Genomic DNA, 17,154 nt, shown 5'->3' with positions numbered 1-17,154 from the left:
ACTTTGCTGAACAAGCATGTCTGTGTGGTCCAGTGAGGAACTGAAGAGATCAGCTTAAGTGTTTTAGACTTTAAAGAAGAGAAAATATCTCTGGATCTGTGGAGAAAAAATCAAATATGCCTGCCTGTCTTATTGTAGTCTTATGTGAGGTTTTTTGTTTCCACCTGTATATTTTCACTGAAGTTAAACTCCCAAAATAATGTTCATATTTGGGAAAGGATTAGAGATGGCAATATACTATTTTTTACTTTTCCAATACCAATACTCAGTCCTGGAATATTAGTAGATACTGATGGCATTTATTATTTTTTTGACTTAATAACTAATTACGGAATAATACACAAGGAAGTGTGATCGTGGCACTGGTGTAGTGCAGTCGTAAGCACGAAACTGCATTATACCACAAATCCAACAGTTTACACTACTTTTTTATTACTACTATTTTATTACTACTATTTTTATTATTATATATTAAGAGGTATAGAGACCAAGATGACACAAGAACTGATTAACATGAAAGTTTGGATACACTCAAGAGCAGCTGCTAAATAAAAGATTGCATGTCACAAATCTGTTTACCCTGGAAACACGATCTTGACTAGCTACACATAACATTTCTGTAATGCATTTAAATGCAATATAAGTAGCTGACAGCCAACGGTTGATGTTGGCACTGAAACTTCCAGCAGTCTAGCAATTTTCCTGTCTAATTTTGGTATAAAAATAGAGGACAGGTTATACAGCTCTCTTTTCTCCACTTCATGGATTAGTTCTCCTCTTCTGTTTTGTCTTGTTTAACCATAATTTGAGCAAAGGCAGCGGGCTTGACTGCGGTATTTGTTGAGGTGTAACATCACTGCAGTGCGTCGGTCTAAACTGGTGTTTATTTGTCATAGTTCTTTTTGACAGGTTTGTTACTTGCAGTAAACTTTGTTGAGTGAGTGCGGGTGTTACACTACATTAGGATGGATTTTTTACAGGATTAGATTGGAATTATTCTTTTTTTTTTCCCATCGTTATCTGATCCAGCATTTTCTGCCAGTATCAGCCCAGTACAGATACCCATTGATACTTAAATGCCATCTCTATACGTAATGCTTGTTCTAGGTTTTGGAGGACATTCCTTTCACCCAATTTCCCCTTTGGACTTGAACCCCAGTATTTCCATCACTCTGAGTGTTTTAAGCAGGCTCTATATCTTGCGCAGAATAAGCAATTGGGTCGGTAAATACTAATGTAATAGAAGTGATAATGATGGATTAGTGAACAATTACTTAGCATGATAAACTCAAACAGAGAGGCACCTGGGATTTTTGGCTGTATCTAGAGAGGATTTCATAACCCGACATCTGTGCTTTTTCACTCCACGCGTGTGCTGGGAGCATGACGCAGGCAGTGGCACAGCACACAGTCTGCAAAGGACTGAGGGACTGTAACTGACTTGGCCGTGAACAGAATTACAAACACAGCCAATTTTGTCCTGACTGACTGTCAACTCCTCACAGCCCTGAAGTTTGTGTGTGTGTGTGTGTGTGTGTGTGTGTGTCTCATTCGTCACCTATCTGGATAAGTACATGTTTGTTTCTGAAAATTAGCAAAGACTGCATTCCTCCTCCTCCTCTGTAGTGATGTGACATTTATGCAACATTTGCATTTCTGTTCTTTCTTACTAGATTAATTACCGTTTCGCAGAGAATTGAAAATGACAGTTTGCTACAACCCCAACTTTCACTGAACTGTACTTTTATGTTAAATCTTCAATTCAATAATATATAAAAATATATATCATATAGGTAAAGCTTATAATTGCAGGCTATGACCTTGAATACGTACGTCTCCACTTTAGTGTTAGGACAAATTGCTATTACATATGTTAATTTAATAGTGAAATACAGTGATTTTCTACTGGGTTCTCGGCTCCAGTTGTGGTCAGTTTCAAAAGATATCTGCTTCTGTATACCTGATTTAACTCATCGGGTACTTTATCAAATGTTTTATGAAGTGGATTAGGTGTGTTAGGACAAGGAAACTGTCTTGAAATGGTCCAGGACTCAAGCTGAGAATCCCTGATCAAAGATGAAAGGGTCGTCCATTCTCCTCTTAGAGGGCCACATTCCACAGTCCGGCACAGTTTTGTGATATTTTTCCCCCCTTCTTTAACATCTGATAAACATATTTAGCTGCTGAGTTACATCAGGTGGGTTTGAGCAGGGAAATCACCAAACTTTGCTGGGCTAAAACCTTCCAGGACCAGTACTGATGACCTCTTCCTTAGATGGATGGGACTGAGGGTAACAAATCTAAGGACATCTTCTCTGGGCTTTTTTTTGTTTTTGTTTTTGTCTAGTATCAATTTGTGCATTGCACAGCGCAGTAGAAATATAGGTGGCACAAAAGTGTTATAAGCGTTTGATTCATGCCTTGTCCACTGAGCTGTGAACAAGAGAAACACCCCACTCAGATCAAACGCGGTGGGCCACTGCTTGCAGCTTGTGATTGATAACCACCCTGAGCTCCTATTGTTGGCTCCCAGAGAGATGACCTTATAGGGAAGAGCTTGTAGTGTCCCACCTCCTGCCCACCCCCTGTCCCAGGGGCAGCAAATGAGCCCCTCCCCAACCCCTCACAGCCATGCGGGCGCTGGGATTCCAAACACCCTGCCCTGGCATGCAGGATTCTGCTGGACCTGGCAACCATCTCCTGTCACTGAGGAGACTTGTGGGCCATGGTAGGGTTCTGCCAGGTGTCCGATGCCCTCGTGCTGTCAGCAAGGAGCCACAAATGGCTGTGCTAGAATGAGTACGAGTCGGGGGGGGGCCTTTATCAATGACATGGATGGAACAGGTGTCTAGCTGGTGCCTCATTGTTGCTGCAGGTTTCGTTAATGGATTAAAAAAAAACACTGCTCGTATTGTAAATGAACTTTTTCAGCTGCACTGCTTACCAAAAGTTTGGGGAGACCTACTTTTTCTGATTGTTTTCAAGAAACAAGCATGTTTTGTGGCTTTGGATTTAACGTATTAAATAGAAAGTTGCTTCAGCTTTGTGATCTGCCAGAACTGCAAAACTGAAAGAGCAACTGACGAAAGTGCTACCTTGGGAATAATGCCAACCCCCTGACATTTATTGTCTTGTTGCAATGTCAGCACTCATTAGCACGCAAACCTTTCAGCTGTTTAAAGCACCTTTGGGATGAAAGAGTTTCAATATGTGCTTTTAACAGTAGTGTGGGAGAAACAGTCAAATCATTACTCAGACATTATTTATTCGAGTACTCGTTGGTGTTTCTGAATGAGTCATTGAACACTCATTCTCAGCACGAGACATCGATATTTATGTTTCGTAATTAACCGTAATTGGTTAGTTAACCACAGTATGTTGGTTCATTTTAGATCATTCAGTCAAAGTTTTTCCATTTTTTGACTCGTAACAAATAGTTTTATACATCCCTTTTTACACTGGGTGTCTAAAAGAGGCAGAGAGATAGACATGCTGTAATGTTATATCAGAGAAGAAGTCTCTGTTAGCAGTGATGGAGATGTAGTATGTAAATCTTATAAAGCCTTTCTTTAGTCATATGTTTTCATACTCAGTTTAGCTGCTTTACTATAAGGACCGCCAAGTTCATATTCCATTGCTTGGTGGTCCATATTCAGCTCCATCGCAAGTGATAAAATGACGTAAATCTTGTTCAGAATTGTTGGCTCAGTGTTTTATACCAAGTATAGTTTACTGTACTGTATAACATATAAATCGCTGCTATCAGAACAAAACGTTCTATATCCATTTTTGTCATTTTTCAGTTTTTGCATAACTTTACGGTGCTTGTTGCCCTTATCATTGTCTGTAAATTTAATGATGATTGGACCAAAAGAAACAGCTCAAAATTACTTGGAAAAATGTCTGGTTCCATTGACTTATATTAGAAGTAAAGTATGCTTTTTCCCTCTCCTGTAAACTTACCATTTTGGAGATGTGTGGTTTTGTTCTAACAGCAGCGAAATGTTCATAACTTAGCAATCCGCTAAACTGATTAGCTAGCCTGCCATCTCTGTTCATCTTCGTATCTCAGGTCTGCAGTGGCTGAAGGAGTGACTGATGACATGCTCAGCTTCTCCTTCATTTAGCAGTCAAAACTAGAGGCAAATAAATGGACGTGTATTTGGTTGTATCTCTTTTAAACTGTGTTTGCCGTTCAGATATGTTTGACGGTTTTGTCTAGCTTCAGTATTTGAAAGTAAAGCGTAGGCTCTGTTCAGCGTTTAGCTGATGTTACCTGGGTATGATATAATATTTATAGCCTATGCCACGTCCATAGTTGCCATCTTTCTTCTGGTTTTATGATAAAATGTTTTATTTAAAACGGTGATGAATAAGCCTCCAACTCTGAAAGTCTGGTGAGATCTAACAAAATATGAAACTTCCAAATACTAGATAAGGAAACAAACACCAACACAAAGAACGAATATTCGGGTACTGTAATTACTTGGGCTGGTCAGTGGTTTTGGTTCTGGTTTTATGATAAAATGTTTTTTATTTAAAACAGTGATAAACAAGCCTCCAACTTTGAAACTCTGGTGAGGTCTAAAGTGTTAACAAAAGATGAAGCTTCCGAATACTAGATAAGGAAACTAATACCAACATAAAGAACAAATACTGGAGTATTCTGATTATTCGGTCCAGTCAGTGGCTCCAGCTCTTCTGTGATTGGAGCCTCTCACAGTCATTAACATGTTAACTTTGACAGTCGTAGGTTTAACATATATAATCTGGCCGTCCTGGCTGTGTGAGGTTATACTGTTTTGTTGTATTGCTTAGGATGGTGTAGTATAGTTTTCTCTAGGAAGTGGTCGGACTATTAGATGTGACCTTAGCTAACACTACGCACTTGACCTCGAGCTCCAGCCACAGTTTTTTGCCGGTCAGAGTGCAGCAGGTGGTGCAGCCGTGTTTGTTTGACCTCAGACATCATCGTAAAGATGAGCCATGGGACTGTGCACTGAAGAGAAAGTGGTGAGAATGCTACAGGGTGTTATGACCTGTTCTGTCACCTATGTGGGGTGTGTATGCATGTTCCTGCCTGTGTGCTGTTTTATTATTTTTTTTGTTTTTGCTGTCTCAGAGATGGATTTGTGCTGCAGGCAGTCTATTGAAGGGAGAGTTATAAGTTTGTTTGGCCTTCTTTACCAACCCCACTCCTCTCATCAGCTCCAGCCTGTGACTCATGTGCCTGGTATTGTGCTGGTTCTGGGCGTGCGGAGGGTCTGGCGTGGGTGTTCTAGAGGCCCGCTGCTCTCCCTGCCCGGTCGAGGAGAGAGGGGGCGGATGTGTGAGCAGAGAGGGTGGATAACCTGCTAACAGCAACTCGAGAAGTGAGGAGGACAAGCCTGTACCTGCAGGCTGCTCTGCAAATAGCACTCCAAACACACACTGGGCTTTGAAAAAAGAGCTGCTGCTGTAGCTTCTGCAGAACAGCTACTGTATGAGTGTAAACTCTTAAAGGTATACAGCATCATTTCTCAAACTTGTCTGTGTGCGTCCTCTGTAGAGTACTATCGATTCCTATCCACTTTGACTCACCTTTACTAAACCCTTTACTACATATAAACAGAAAACTCCTTGACTTTAAACAGTAAAAAGTATAGTAAGCTGGACAGTTATGACTCGAAATGCACTCATTATAGACATCTTTCAAGTCAACACATTTTCTATCTTTCTATTAAGTGCAGGAAAAAGCTTGATTGACTGTGGTAAGCAGCTGTGCTCTACAGATGTGGCAAAGATTAGGTTGAAAAACACTGGAGTATTCCTTTAACCTGTTTACTAGAAGATCTGTTCAAACTCTTGAGTTGATTCCAGTCAATCTCCTGTCATTATGCAGCGTATGCCTATATATTATATTATATATTTATCTATGTATTCTGTCCCATAACCAGTGATTGGATGAAGCACTAGAATGCCCCAGTCCATTTTTTTTTTTTTTTGAGGGGCAGAAAACGACTTTCCTGTGCTTAATGCTGCAGTAAATTGTGTCCTGAGGCGTTGCTGTCAAATGGTACCTGACTGATGTTCTTCAGCACACATCATTCAGAGAGCACAGTGATAAAATACACGTACATAATCTTCAAAGTGTTTATGAAGCTGTCCCGACTTCTCCAGGATGTTTTATACACACATACTCCAAAACCTATCCATAAATGTCTTATCAGACAGACTTCTCTGTAGCAGTCACTCTGCTGATTTATTGTGGAACAGATGCAAGGTTCTTGTTTCTGGTGAGTTCTGTGACAATCCCCTGGCTAAGCCTGCTCACCTAGATATGTGTACTTTGACTAGGGGTTGGGGTATACCAGCATGAAGTACAAGGACAGAGATTTTACCATTATGAATACAGTTATAACATGTAACTGTAAAGCTAAACATAATATGACCGTATATTGTTGTATCATGATAAATTACGTCACAGTGTGCTTTTTTATTGTGGATACTGTCAGTACTTAAAGAACTGTAAACAACTTTTGTTGTTTTTATTGCGAAGAGCATGGTCAGGACTGTATAGCGCAGTGTGTGAAACATTACATAAAATCATTGCATTCATAGTTTTTGATAATGTTTTTTTTAAATGCTAGTACATTTTGTCTGTTCCAAACTAGAAAACCTCAGAAAAACAAAATATTGTGATACATGTTGCGTATCATGAAAGTCTGCAAGTATCACGATATTATATTTTTGTCATATCGCCCACCTAAATGTGGAAATACCAGGTGTCTTTTTGACCACCTGAAAAGTTTAGTTTTATATAGTGTAAAAAGAAACCTGGTATAATGTCAGGTTTGATAACATCAACATCAGTGAATTATTTGTTTAGTTATTTATTCTTTGGTATATTATACCATTATTGTCTAGATAAAGTGAAATATCACCGTGTACATTTCAGTTCAGCCACCCTTTACATGACGTCGAAGAGCTGATGAGCGCTGTGGTCCAAGTTCCACTCAACGGCCTTGTAATTTTCAAAGGCGCATTGCTCTGGTTCTTCCCAAGTGTTGCTGCCCACTCGACCCCCGTGACCTGTTCATCACTGTTTGACTGCTCGCCGGCAGCAACGGGGTGAAATGGAATCCCTCTGCCTGTGAACAATGCCGGCTGACCTTCAGAGGAGTGTGGTTGCTCTCATTCAGTACATTGTTCTTCATTTAGCAAGCTGAAAGATGCACCCAAGTGGCGTTAAGTCCTTCTGGGAAGAGAGGTGACTGGCTGAATAGATGGATAGCTGGCACCCTGTGCCCTCACCCCTGCAGCTCTGGCTGGAGGTTCGCATCTCCTGGCACATGGGCTGCTTGTAAATCCGCCACGCTGAGATCAGGTTGCACGCACCTATGTGCCAGCCGCTGCCAAGGCCGTGCTGCAGCCATTGTTGTCGTTGTCCGTCATTTGTCACGGTGGGCTGTTCTACAGGGGTGGGCCATCTGCAGCCTTACTGGCCAGGTGATGAATGATATGATAATGTTTAGCAGTACACAGACCAGTGAATCCCAGGGTTTATATTCATGTATTAAATATGTTTAGTCTACTGCTGGATCTTCTTTAAGAGACCCAGCTAAATTGTTGCGTCCTTTAGGGGGCATTGTGGTCACTCGCCTGGGGATGGTAGTGGTGGTGTTGATACTCGTTTTGTACTGAAGACCAAGCTTCTAATATTAGTGTGTGCTGTTCCTATTCTAATAATTGAACATTGGCTTTGGTCGTGGTTTCTACTGGTGGTGCATCATTGCAAAAGACCAGTTTCTACTGGTGAAGCCCCTGTTTGATTGGCAACCGAGCGCCGTCACCTCCTGCAACTCTTCCTGTTGAGGGCAGCTGTTCTCCAGCGTCCAGATTTAAACCTGATCAGCGGTGCATCAGGGAACAGATCAAAATAGTTTTCCCATGTTTGGCCCAGTGCATTGTTGCTCCCATGCTATTTTCTTCTCTCTCGCTCAAGGGCACAGGGAATGTGCATGAGAGGATGTGTCAGTTTTCTCCTGAAAAGGGAATCTTTCCGGTTGTTTCTTTGTCTTGGTTCTTCTCTTTGCTCTTGTAGTCTGTCTTTAATGAAGTCATAACGCAAAGAGCTGCAATTAATAGATCAGTATATTGATCTTGTGGGTTCTGAAAGCGAGTTAATTACAGAGTTAATGAGAATGCTCTGAGCAAAATTGCTGATCTAGGATTTACAGTTAAAAGTCAGAGACCACACTTGATTTAATTTCCCAATCTAAAGGTTATTCACTTTCCAGTGTTTTTACACAGGTGCCTGATGTTCAGTCTTAGAAACTGGGTTGGGCTTTCTGCTTTTTATGATCCAAGTAATCCCGAACACAATGAGATCTGGGCTCTGGGATGGCCAGTCTGTTGTTCTGAGAACACCAAGTTCTTTATTTTGGTTTGCAGATTTTCTTTCTTCTTTTTTCTTTTTTCTTTATCTTTTTTTTGGCCTTTTTCCTTGTCTCTGTAAGCCCTTCTTGACAGTTATACATCCTTTCAGACCCATGGTGTTTTCTTCTCACAGTGGAAGGATGGCCAAAAACAGCTGTGGATTTTTTATTTTTATTTTTTATTTTTTTTTTAGATCAAGCAGGAGTTGAGCTTAATTTTCTCCTCATTTTCTTTATCTTTTACAGATAAAAAATTAAATGACTGTTTATTTCATGGTTTTTGGTGGACTACCAGGTCTTGCACGGCTAATAGGAGTCACAGTGTAATGCTTTTTGGACTCCAGTTTTGATCCTATTTTTTCATCAAATTTCCTTTTACTTTTCCCTTCCTTTTGCAGGTGAATTATCTTTAATGAAATATCATCAGTAATATCTCCTGAAAAATGAATAACTTGTACTTGGCAGCTTTGACTAGAAGTTAAAGAATTGGTTGTCTCTTACTTTTGCAAAGTACTGTACTTCTGTTATCTTAGGTATAAATAATAAAAAAAAAAAAACTCTTCTTAAAATGGGTTTTGGTTGTAAACCTTCTAGCTGAATAAATAGAAGGGTGTATCTGCTTTAATCAGGCAATCTGTAGCTTTAAATGAAGGCTTCTACTAGAAATGTGAACATGACCAACAGTGAATGAAAGCTAGTGGGAATCTATTGATTCGTTTGGACTTGCATAAAGCTAATAGACCTCAGCAGCTCTAACTCAGTGGGTGTTGGTAGCAATGTTGGTGTTTTTGGGTGATGTATTCTATTAAGTAGATGATATTTGTCTCATAAGTTCTTGTAAGTTCAACAGCTGTTAGTTACAGCAGTAGCAAACATTGCTTTTTACACATTTCTGCAAGAGGCCCATCAAGGCCAGAAAACGGCTCACAACAGCACAAAACAGCTCAACTCATTTTCTAGTGTTTGCCATCAAAAAGCAAAAGTAAGGTTGCGTTGCCTTATTTCTGAACAAATACAGAATACTTTTCTGTTAAAACAGTAATCACTTGGTTGGGTGTTTTATAATCCTTTTAAAATGTTGTACTGTCAGCTTCTTATAGGTATTACGTTTTTTTGTTGTGTGTTTTTTTTTGGTTTGTTTTTCTTTTTTTAATTGTCCTCAGGGTCAAGCATGCAGTTCAACACATGAATGGCCCCAGGACACATCTGATTTTACTTAATTTGTCCCTCTCTCTTTTTGCATCTGTCCAGTGGGAGACAAAGTCCCTGCAGATATCCGCATCTGTTCCATCAAGTCCACCACACTGAGAGTGGACCAGTCCATCCTCACGGGTAACAAAAAGCTAAATATGCAGCTTTTCTGTACAAACATTTCAGAGTAATTTAGCATAGTCAGTGTCAATGCATGTTAGAATGGTTTCTGTGTGTGCAGTGCTTGCATTTACTAAGAGGTGTCTTGTTTCATGTAGGAGCTAACCCCCCTTTTGCTGTCTCTCTCTCTCTCTCTCGCGCTTTCTCTCTCTCTCTCTCACGCTTTCTCTCTTTGTGTGTGTGTCTCTCTCTCTCTCTCTCTCTCTCTCTCTCTCTCTCTCTCTCTCTCTCTCTCGCTTTCTCTCTTTGTGTGTGTCTCTTCTCTCTCTCTCTCTCTCGCTTTCTCTCTTTGTCTCTCTCTCTCTCTCTCTCTCTCTCTCTCTCGCTTTCTCTTTGTGTCTCTCTTTGTCTCTCTCTCACTTTCTCTCTTTGTGTCTCTCTCGCTTTCTCTCTTTGTGTGTCTCTCTCTCTCTCTCTCTCTCTCTCTCTCTCGCTTTCTCTCTTTGTGTCTCTCTCGCATGTTCGCTCTCTCTCGCTTTCTCTCTGTGTGTCTCTCTCGCACGCTCGCTTTCTCTCGCTTTCTCTCTCTCTCTGTCTGTCTCTTTCTCACTTTCTCTGTTTGTGTCTCTTTCTCTCGCATGCTTGCTCGCTCTCTCTTTCTCTCTCGCTTTCTCTCTGCTTGTCTGTCTCTCTCTCTCTCTCTCTCTCTCCTCTCTCTCTCCATACAGGCGAGTCTGTCTCAGTCATAAAGCACACCGACCCAGTTCCCGACCCTCGCGCTGTCAATCAGGACAAGAAGAACATGCTGTTCTCTGTGAGTACCATCACAAAGCGGCTTCTGCTGACCTTTTACGCTGGCTATCAGTGGAGCCCTATCAGGCTCCCCCTGCCATTTCTTTGTATTACTTTTATTAAATGTCGATCCATATTAGAAGACTCCTCCAGACTGCTCCTTTACTTACCTGACCTTTTTGTTTTGTTTTGGGATCAAAAAGGCAAAAACAAGAGCAAATTTTTGCTGTTAAAACACTCTGTCTGACCCTTTTCATTTGTCTTTCAAAGGGCACTAACATCGCAGCTGGTAAGGCTGTGGGCGTGGTGGTGGCCACAGGTGTGAACACTGAAATCGGTAAGATCCGAGACGAGATGGCGTCCACTGAGCAGGAGAAGACTCCCCTGCAGCAGAAGCTGGACGAGTTCGGCGAGCAGCTCTCTAAGGTCATCTCCCTCATCTGCATTGCCGTGTGGATCATCAACATCGGCCACTTCAACGACCCCGTGCACGGTGGCTCCTGGGTCCGCGGTGCCGTCTACTACTTCAAGATCGCTGTGGCGCTGGCTGTGGCCGCCATTCCAGAGGGGCTTCCCGCTGTCATCACCACCTGCCTGGCCTTGGGCACCCGCCGCATGGCCAAGAAGAACGCCATTGTCCGCTCCCTGCCTTCAGTTGAGACTCTGGGCTGCACATCGGTCATCTGTTCTGATAAGACTGGCACCCTCACCACCAATCAGATGTCTGTGTGCAGAGTGAGTATGCAGGCTGCTCCTGATAGTTCTAATTTAAAGGGCCCATATCATGGGTTTGGTATAGTATGTATACACTTCAAACTTTCAAAATGTACTGTTCGCTCTCCAGTCCATACAGTCCACATATGAAAACTAAGCTGCAAAAACTCAGCTCATTGTGAATTTATTGCATGATGTCCTAACAACTAATAGATTTACACATAGACACCCGTTCAACCTTCAGCAGTTTGGCTCCATGCATTCATCTGATGCTATAAGGAGTGTTTCAACCTGGACTGCTTTTTGATAGAAGGCGGTCAGTCAGACCAGAGGTCATTTACATATATCAATATTAAAGGCACAGAAACAGTCTGTTTTATCCTAAGGGATAAAGAGTGGTTGGCAAATGTAAAAATCATGTAAAAATGAATTTTGCCCGGTGGGGGGGGTGTAGAGTTTTCTCCTTACTCCAAAAGTAGTCTATGTGCCAAGATATGTTTAGTGTCAAAAGTTTTCCTCTTTAGTTTCTGTGTCGTTAGCTTCATTAGCCTCATAGCTCGAAGTAATGGAAGATTACCCCATCAAGCAGCACCAAACATGCCATGGCTACATATGTGAAAGGGAAAATCTTGTAAATCGGATTTTTCTCTGAACTAACTTTTATGGCCAGTAGGGTCTAGCTGTATAATGCAAATTGGTCCCTACTGGCTTTTATTCATCATTTACAACATCAGGTATTGGATCTATTGGTAACCTCACAGCTGTGAAATCTGCCATCACCTCACTGTGATCGACCCTCACAACCTCAGGAGTTCACACTGCACAGAGAAACAGCAGGTTTTCTGAACATACTGAAAAGGGGCTTGGTACCGAAGATGTGAAAATCATATTAGTGTAATCAGGACAGGCTTTATGATGTACTTATTCACATTAATGATTGGCAGGAAGCCTTTCTGTAACACCTGTTAGGACAATCTGTCTGTGGGTCTAAATGGCATACTTCTGAGCCATGCGGTCCAACTACCATCTGCTATTCTTCTACCACCATGACTGTCTCGGTGTTTACATCCTTCTGCTCAGTTCGGTGGTCTCTCGCTCTCTGCCCCTGATCCTCTTCCTGCAGAGATGGAGATCTGCAGTGGGCCGAATTCGGCTGGCTTTCTCAACGGAAAGTCTCAGATCTAGAGCTGGCACGATACCCGTTCTTCTTTTCTGATCCTGAAACCTTGAGTATCGGCTGATACTGATGATTATTTAAAACGAGCTGTGTTTTAATTGAAGCGCTTTAATTAGGATAAGCTTAAGGATGATTGTGCTTAGTGCTCACTGCTCTGAGGCAATTTTATTATTGCTATTTATTATTTCTATTTTCTTGATCAGCTATTTAGTTTGTTATTTTTAATTATTTTGTTAATAATTGTTATGTTTGTTATCGTGTATGTACTGTTTACTTACTTTACTTAGATCAGTGGGGGGCTGTAGAGTCTGAGGGGATGATGCAGTAAAAGCTACAGGAGTCAGATAAGCTAGATGAACAGCTAGAGAGCCTGATGGACGGTCAGTTGCAGCAGTAGTGATGTGCCCTTTGTAGTAATTGCTTGGCTGCAGTGTGCATTTTTATTACATGATTCAGCTTTTTACTGGTCTGTGACAGACATGGGAAATAAGTATTAAGCACTACCACTCTCTCTTTTCTCTCTCTCTCTCTCTCTCTCTCTCTCTCTCTCTCTCTCTCTCTCTCTCTCTCTCTCGTTACTGTGCCGTCATTTTGAATGTTTATGGGAGGTCTTCCTGTGGGAGCACACTCAGTTACCCACCCCAACTTTAGAGTGGCTAACATTCCATACTCTAAATCAGGATGGCAATTATCATATTATTGGATTGGCATATACAAACAATTATTGTAATGTTGCTATTACTGCTTTTCGTCTGTTTAAAAACAGTTTAAAAAAATGTGAAGAGTCGACATTATTTTCTCTCTACAGCTTCTAATGCTCGTCACGGCCATTCAGTCACTGTGTTCAACAGATTTAAAGTAGGAGATCTGTAACTCACTAAACATGACAAGTTTATTTAGGATTATGTTAAATATGGCAAGTTATATACAGTTATAAAAAGTCTGGTGCTCCCTACACAGTTTACTCACTATACAGGTACTCCTGAGTTAATGTTGCCATTCTCATACTAATGCTGCTGTTCTCATACGGTCAGTGCATAATCAATATACTGAAAAAAGACTGCATTCTGTTAATTAAATGTTAATTAAATAACACATGCAAAGTCTGTCCTACTTTAAGCACACTCAAGAAAGGAAAGGGAAGATACTGACAGCTGTTTCTGAAGGACTGCAGAAAGAGCAAGTAAAAATACAGCATCACAGCTAGAAGGAGAGAGAACGAACAAGTGAACCTAAACCCTGCAGCCCCAGCCAATATCATAACATGTGCACATGTCACTTATAATGCAGTTATCCAGGGGATCTGGGCAAATCTTGCTGCTTAACACTTGCGTAACAGGACTCAGCAAAGCCTGATTAATGTATATTATTTTTGTTTCCCTAGATGTTCATTCTGGACAAAGCTGAGGGTGAGAGCTGCTCTCTGACTGAGTTCACCATCTCTGGATCCACATACGCACCCGAGGGAGATGTGTAAGTACTGCAGTAGGACTTGTAGGACTTGTAATAACAGCTTTTAAACCCGAATGGTTTTTGTAGCAACACCTTCTGCACCTTCGGCAGAATACGCTGGACAGTGCTCAAGAGAGACGATCAGCAAACTAATAAAAGTAACAGTAAAATGGAAAACTACGGTTTCCCTGTAGAGTCTCCACTGTAACAATGATTCCTGAACAAGAGCAAGAGTGAGAGGCTACAACTGTGGAGAAGTTGGAACCATTGACCGTATGTTATGATTGGGTGACAATACATTCTTTTTTTCCTGGACGTCCTCATTTCGGACCTGAAAAATACGTTTGGCCAGCATTCCTAAATTGCCTAAAATGTCCCGAAATTGGCTGTACTTTCTAGCTGACATTTGCTTTCTGTGGTCTTCCTTCTGCCCTCCTTCTGCCTGCTGTGTCCTTTTTTTGAAGGCCAAGATATGGTTACCCTAACATATGACACACTCATTGGAACATGCAGCCACTGATGTTCTCACTTGACATTGGAGATGAAAACTAGAAACTGTGTTGATTCTATGGAAATCATGTGATTTAATCAGATTAATTGCGATTAGCTACACAGAATAATGCGATTGTGATTATTTTTGTTTGACAGCCGTAATAAAAGTACATAACAATGCAGCTCAGGTAACTTCTCAGAAAGTGTGCTAATTAAAAAGTACTAATTAAAATTTTCTTCAATCCTATTCATGTTTTCTGTTAGTGAAATATAAATCATTTTAATCATACTTTCTACAAACATATTGACTTTAGGGTTCTATTTTCTGACGCTGTTACTTCACTCTGCAGGTTTCTGGATAACCGGGTGGTGAAATGCTCTGGATATGATGCTCTGGTAGAGCTGGCCACCATTTGTGCTCTCTGTAACGACTCCTCTTTGGACTTCAATGAGGTAGCATCGCAATCCTGCACTCTAGTTGGAGATTACACCACACACCACACACCACATTTAGCATTCAGAGGAAAGACATTTGTGGTTTTTTAGTTCATTTGTGAGACATTTTAATGATGTAGTTAACCACATAGGCAGATAAATAGAGATATTTATTTAACTGTGTGGCTGATACAGAATATTTTTTTTTGTTTGCAGTCTAAAGGTGTGTATGAGAAGGTGGGAGAGGCCACAGAGACGGCTCTAACCTGTCTGGTGGAGAAGATGAACGTGTTTGACACGGATGTCAGAAACCTTTCCAGGATTGAGAGAGCCAATGCTTGCAATGCAGTAAATATCCTACAGCAAAGCCTAACCAAACTATAAACACCACTATATAAATCAGATTTTATTCATATTAAGCACTATAATTTAAGCCCTCTTACTTAAGTCATGTGTATGCGTCTCTCAGGTGATCAAGCAGCTGATGAAGAAGGAGTTTACCTTGGAGTTCTCCCGGGACAGGAAGTCCATGTCTGTTTACTGCTCCCCCAGCAAGGGCAAGTCCACTTCCAGCAAGATGTTTGTCAAGGTAACTGGCTACGTTTCCTCAGTCTCAGCCTGACAAAGACCTCTTTCTGTCAGCATGTTTATAGAGGACTTTTGTGAGCTTTTCTCAACATCGCGGTTCAGGAATGTCAAGATTGTGTTCCTGGACAGCCACAGCTCTGCAGAGAATGTCTTCACTCTTCTAACATGCTGTATACAACTCACAATGGCTTGCTAATGATCTGCTGAGTTGAAACAGGTGTTTTTAATGTGGTAGAATACTAATCTCTGCAGAGCTGTGGTACGCCAGGACTGGAGTCTGACATATGTGGCCCAGATTAATCCTAGATAAAAGAGGATTTTTCAGCAGGGAATCTGCAAAACCTGAACATTTTTCAACAATGAGTTAAGTGTTTTTACATTGAGGCTGTTAGAGCACGACATTTTTAAAGGAATAGTTTGTTTGTAATGTCATTAATGATTAGAAATGCTTGCAATGATGAGCTTGGACTCGTATACAGTATTGGCAATTATTTATGAAAAAAAAAAAACTGGATTCAGACAGATGTTTAGATTTGGCCAAAATGTGGATATCAGCATCAGCTCACAATTCTCTACTAGTAGAACTATACTACTGTCTTTACAGGGAGCCCCAGAGGGAGTGATTGACAGGTGCACATATGTACGAGTGGGCGGCACCCGGGTGCCCATGTCTCAGGGCATTAAGGAAAAGATCATGTCTGTGATCAGGGAATATGGCACTGGGAGGGACACACTACGCTGCCTGGCTTTGGCCACCCGCGACAGCCCGCCCAAGAAGGAGGAGATGGTTTTGAGCGACACAGTGCGCTTCCCAGAGTATGAGGTATAAAGCTCCTGTTGGTGCCAGCTTATTGCAGTGGTGCTGTGGTCCAACATCTTCATGCTCTTTTTTTTTTTATTACTAACACATTTTCTGCATCATACCTGCGATATGGGATTCGATCATCATTTACAACTAACTTTGTCTCATCTTTCATGCTTACAGTAAATCTTTAATGTTACGAAATTTATTTGTAGTCCCTTTGTTTTGTCTATGACAACTGAGCAAACAGCTAATCGTACCTATCGCCTCCCTGTCCTGTCCAGTCTGATCTGACGTTTGTGGGCTGCGTGGGCATGCTAGACCCTCCCAGGGCGGAAGTGGCCGCCTCCATCAAGCTCTGTCGCCAGGCTGGCATCCGGGTCATCATGATCACGGGTGACAACAAGGGCACGGCAGTGGCGATCTGCAGACGCATCGGAATCTTCTCTGAGGACGACGACATTGAGCGCATGGCCTTCACAGGTCGTGAGTTTGATGACCTCTCCCCCCACGCCCAGCTTGAGGCAGTCACGGCCGCCCGCTGCTTCGCCCGCGTCGAGCCCTCACACAAGTCCAAGATCGTGGAGTTCCTTCAGGGCTTCGATGAGATCACTGCCATGGTAACAGCCTCCAAACCACCCACACAGCTTTATCACACAAATGTAGAACCTAATGTTGCAGCCCTCTGAGTCAGTCACCCAGTTAGCAGTTTAGTGTTGTTTTTTTGTTATATTAGAAATTTCTTAAACCTACAACTAAGTCACAGCCAGAAATTGCTGTGTATTGTAGGCCAGTGTCTGGCACTGCAGACACTTTCTAACAACAGTGCTGTTTAAATTTATGTATATTAGCAAACAACTTCAGTTCCAGAATAGGACTAGAACATCAGCCTCTAAATTACAACAGAGTGCTTTTCTGAAAATTACAGTTTAATAATCGTCACTTTTTTAGTTCATTTCATAAGTCTGAAACTG

At 41.5% G+C, this 17,154-nt stretch overlaps 1 protein-coding gene across 2 annotated transcripts in view; it reads left to right on the top strand.

The window, feature by feature from the left end:
• The window catches only part of atp2a2a (ATPase sarcoplasmic/endoplasmic reticulum Ca2+ transporting 2a), a 36,328-nt gene that overhangs the window by 8,818 nt on the left and 10,356 nt on the right, over positions 1–17,154 (top strand). For both annotated transcript variants that reach the window (XM_036579398.1, XM_036579397.1), the window contains exons 6-14: positions 9,669–9,749; positions 10,457–10,542; positions 10,791–11,255; positions 13,796–13,884; positions 14,706–14,808; positions 15,007–15,138; positions 15,260–15,379; positions 15,983–16,201; positions 16,465–16,800. In XM_036579398.1, the coding sequence (XP_036435291.1) occupies positions 9,669–9,749; positions 10,457–10,542; positions 10,791–11,255; positions 13,796–13,884; positions 14,706–14,808; positions 15,007–15,138; positions 15,260–15,379; positions 15,983–16,201; positions 16,465–16,800 (1,631 nt within the window). The remainder of the gene's footprint in view (positions 1–9,668; positions 9,750–10,456; positions 10,543–10,790; positions 11,256–13,795; positions 13,885–14,705; positions 14,809–15,006; positions 15,139–15,259; positions 15,380–15,982; positions 16,202–16,464; positions 16,801–17,154) is intronic.

Source organism: Colossoma macropomum, unplaced genomic scaffold (assembly GCF_904425465.1).
Source record: "Colossoma macropomum unplaced genomic scaffold, Colossoma_macropomum, whole genome shotgun sequence".
In the NCBI taxonomy this organism is placed as follows: Eukaryota; Metazoa; Chordata; class Actinopteri; order Characiformes; family Serrasalmidae; genus Colossoma; species Colossoma macropomum.
The sequence above is the reverse complement of the archived record's forward strand: the minus strand, read 5'-3'. Positions and strand labels throughout refer to the sequence as shown.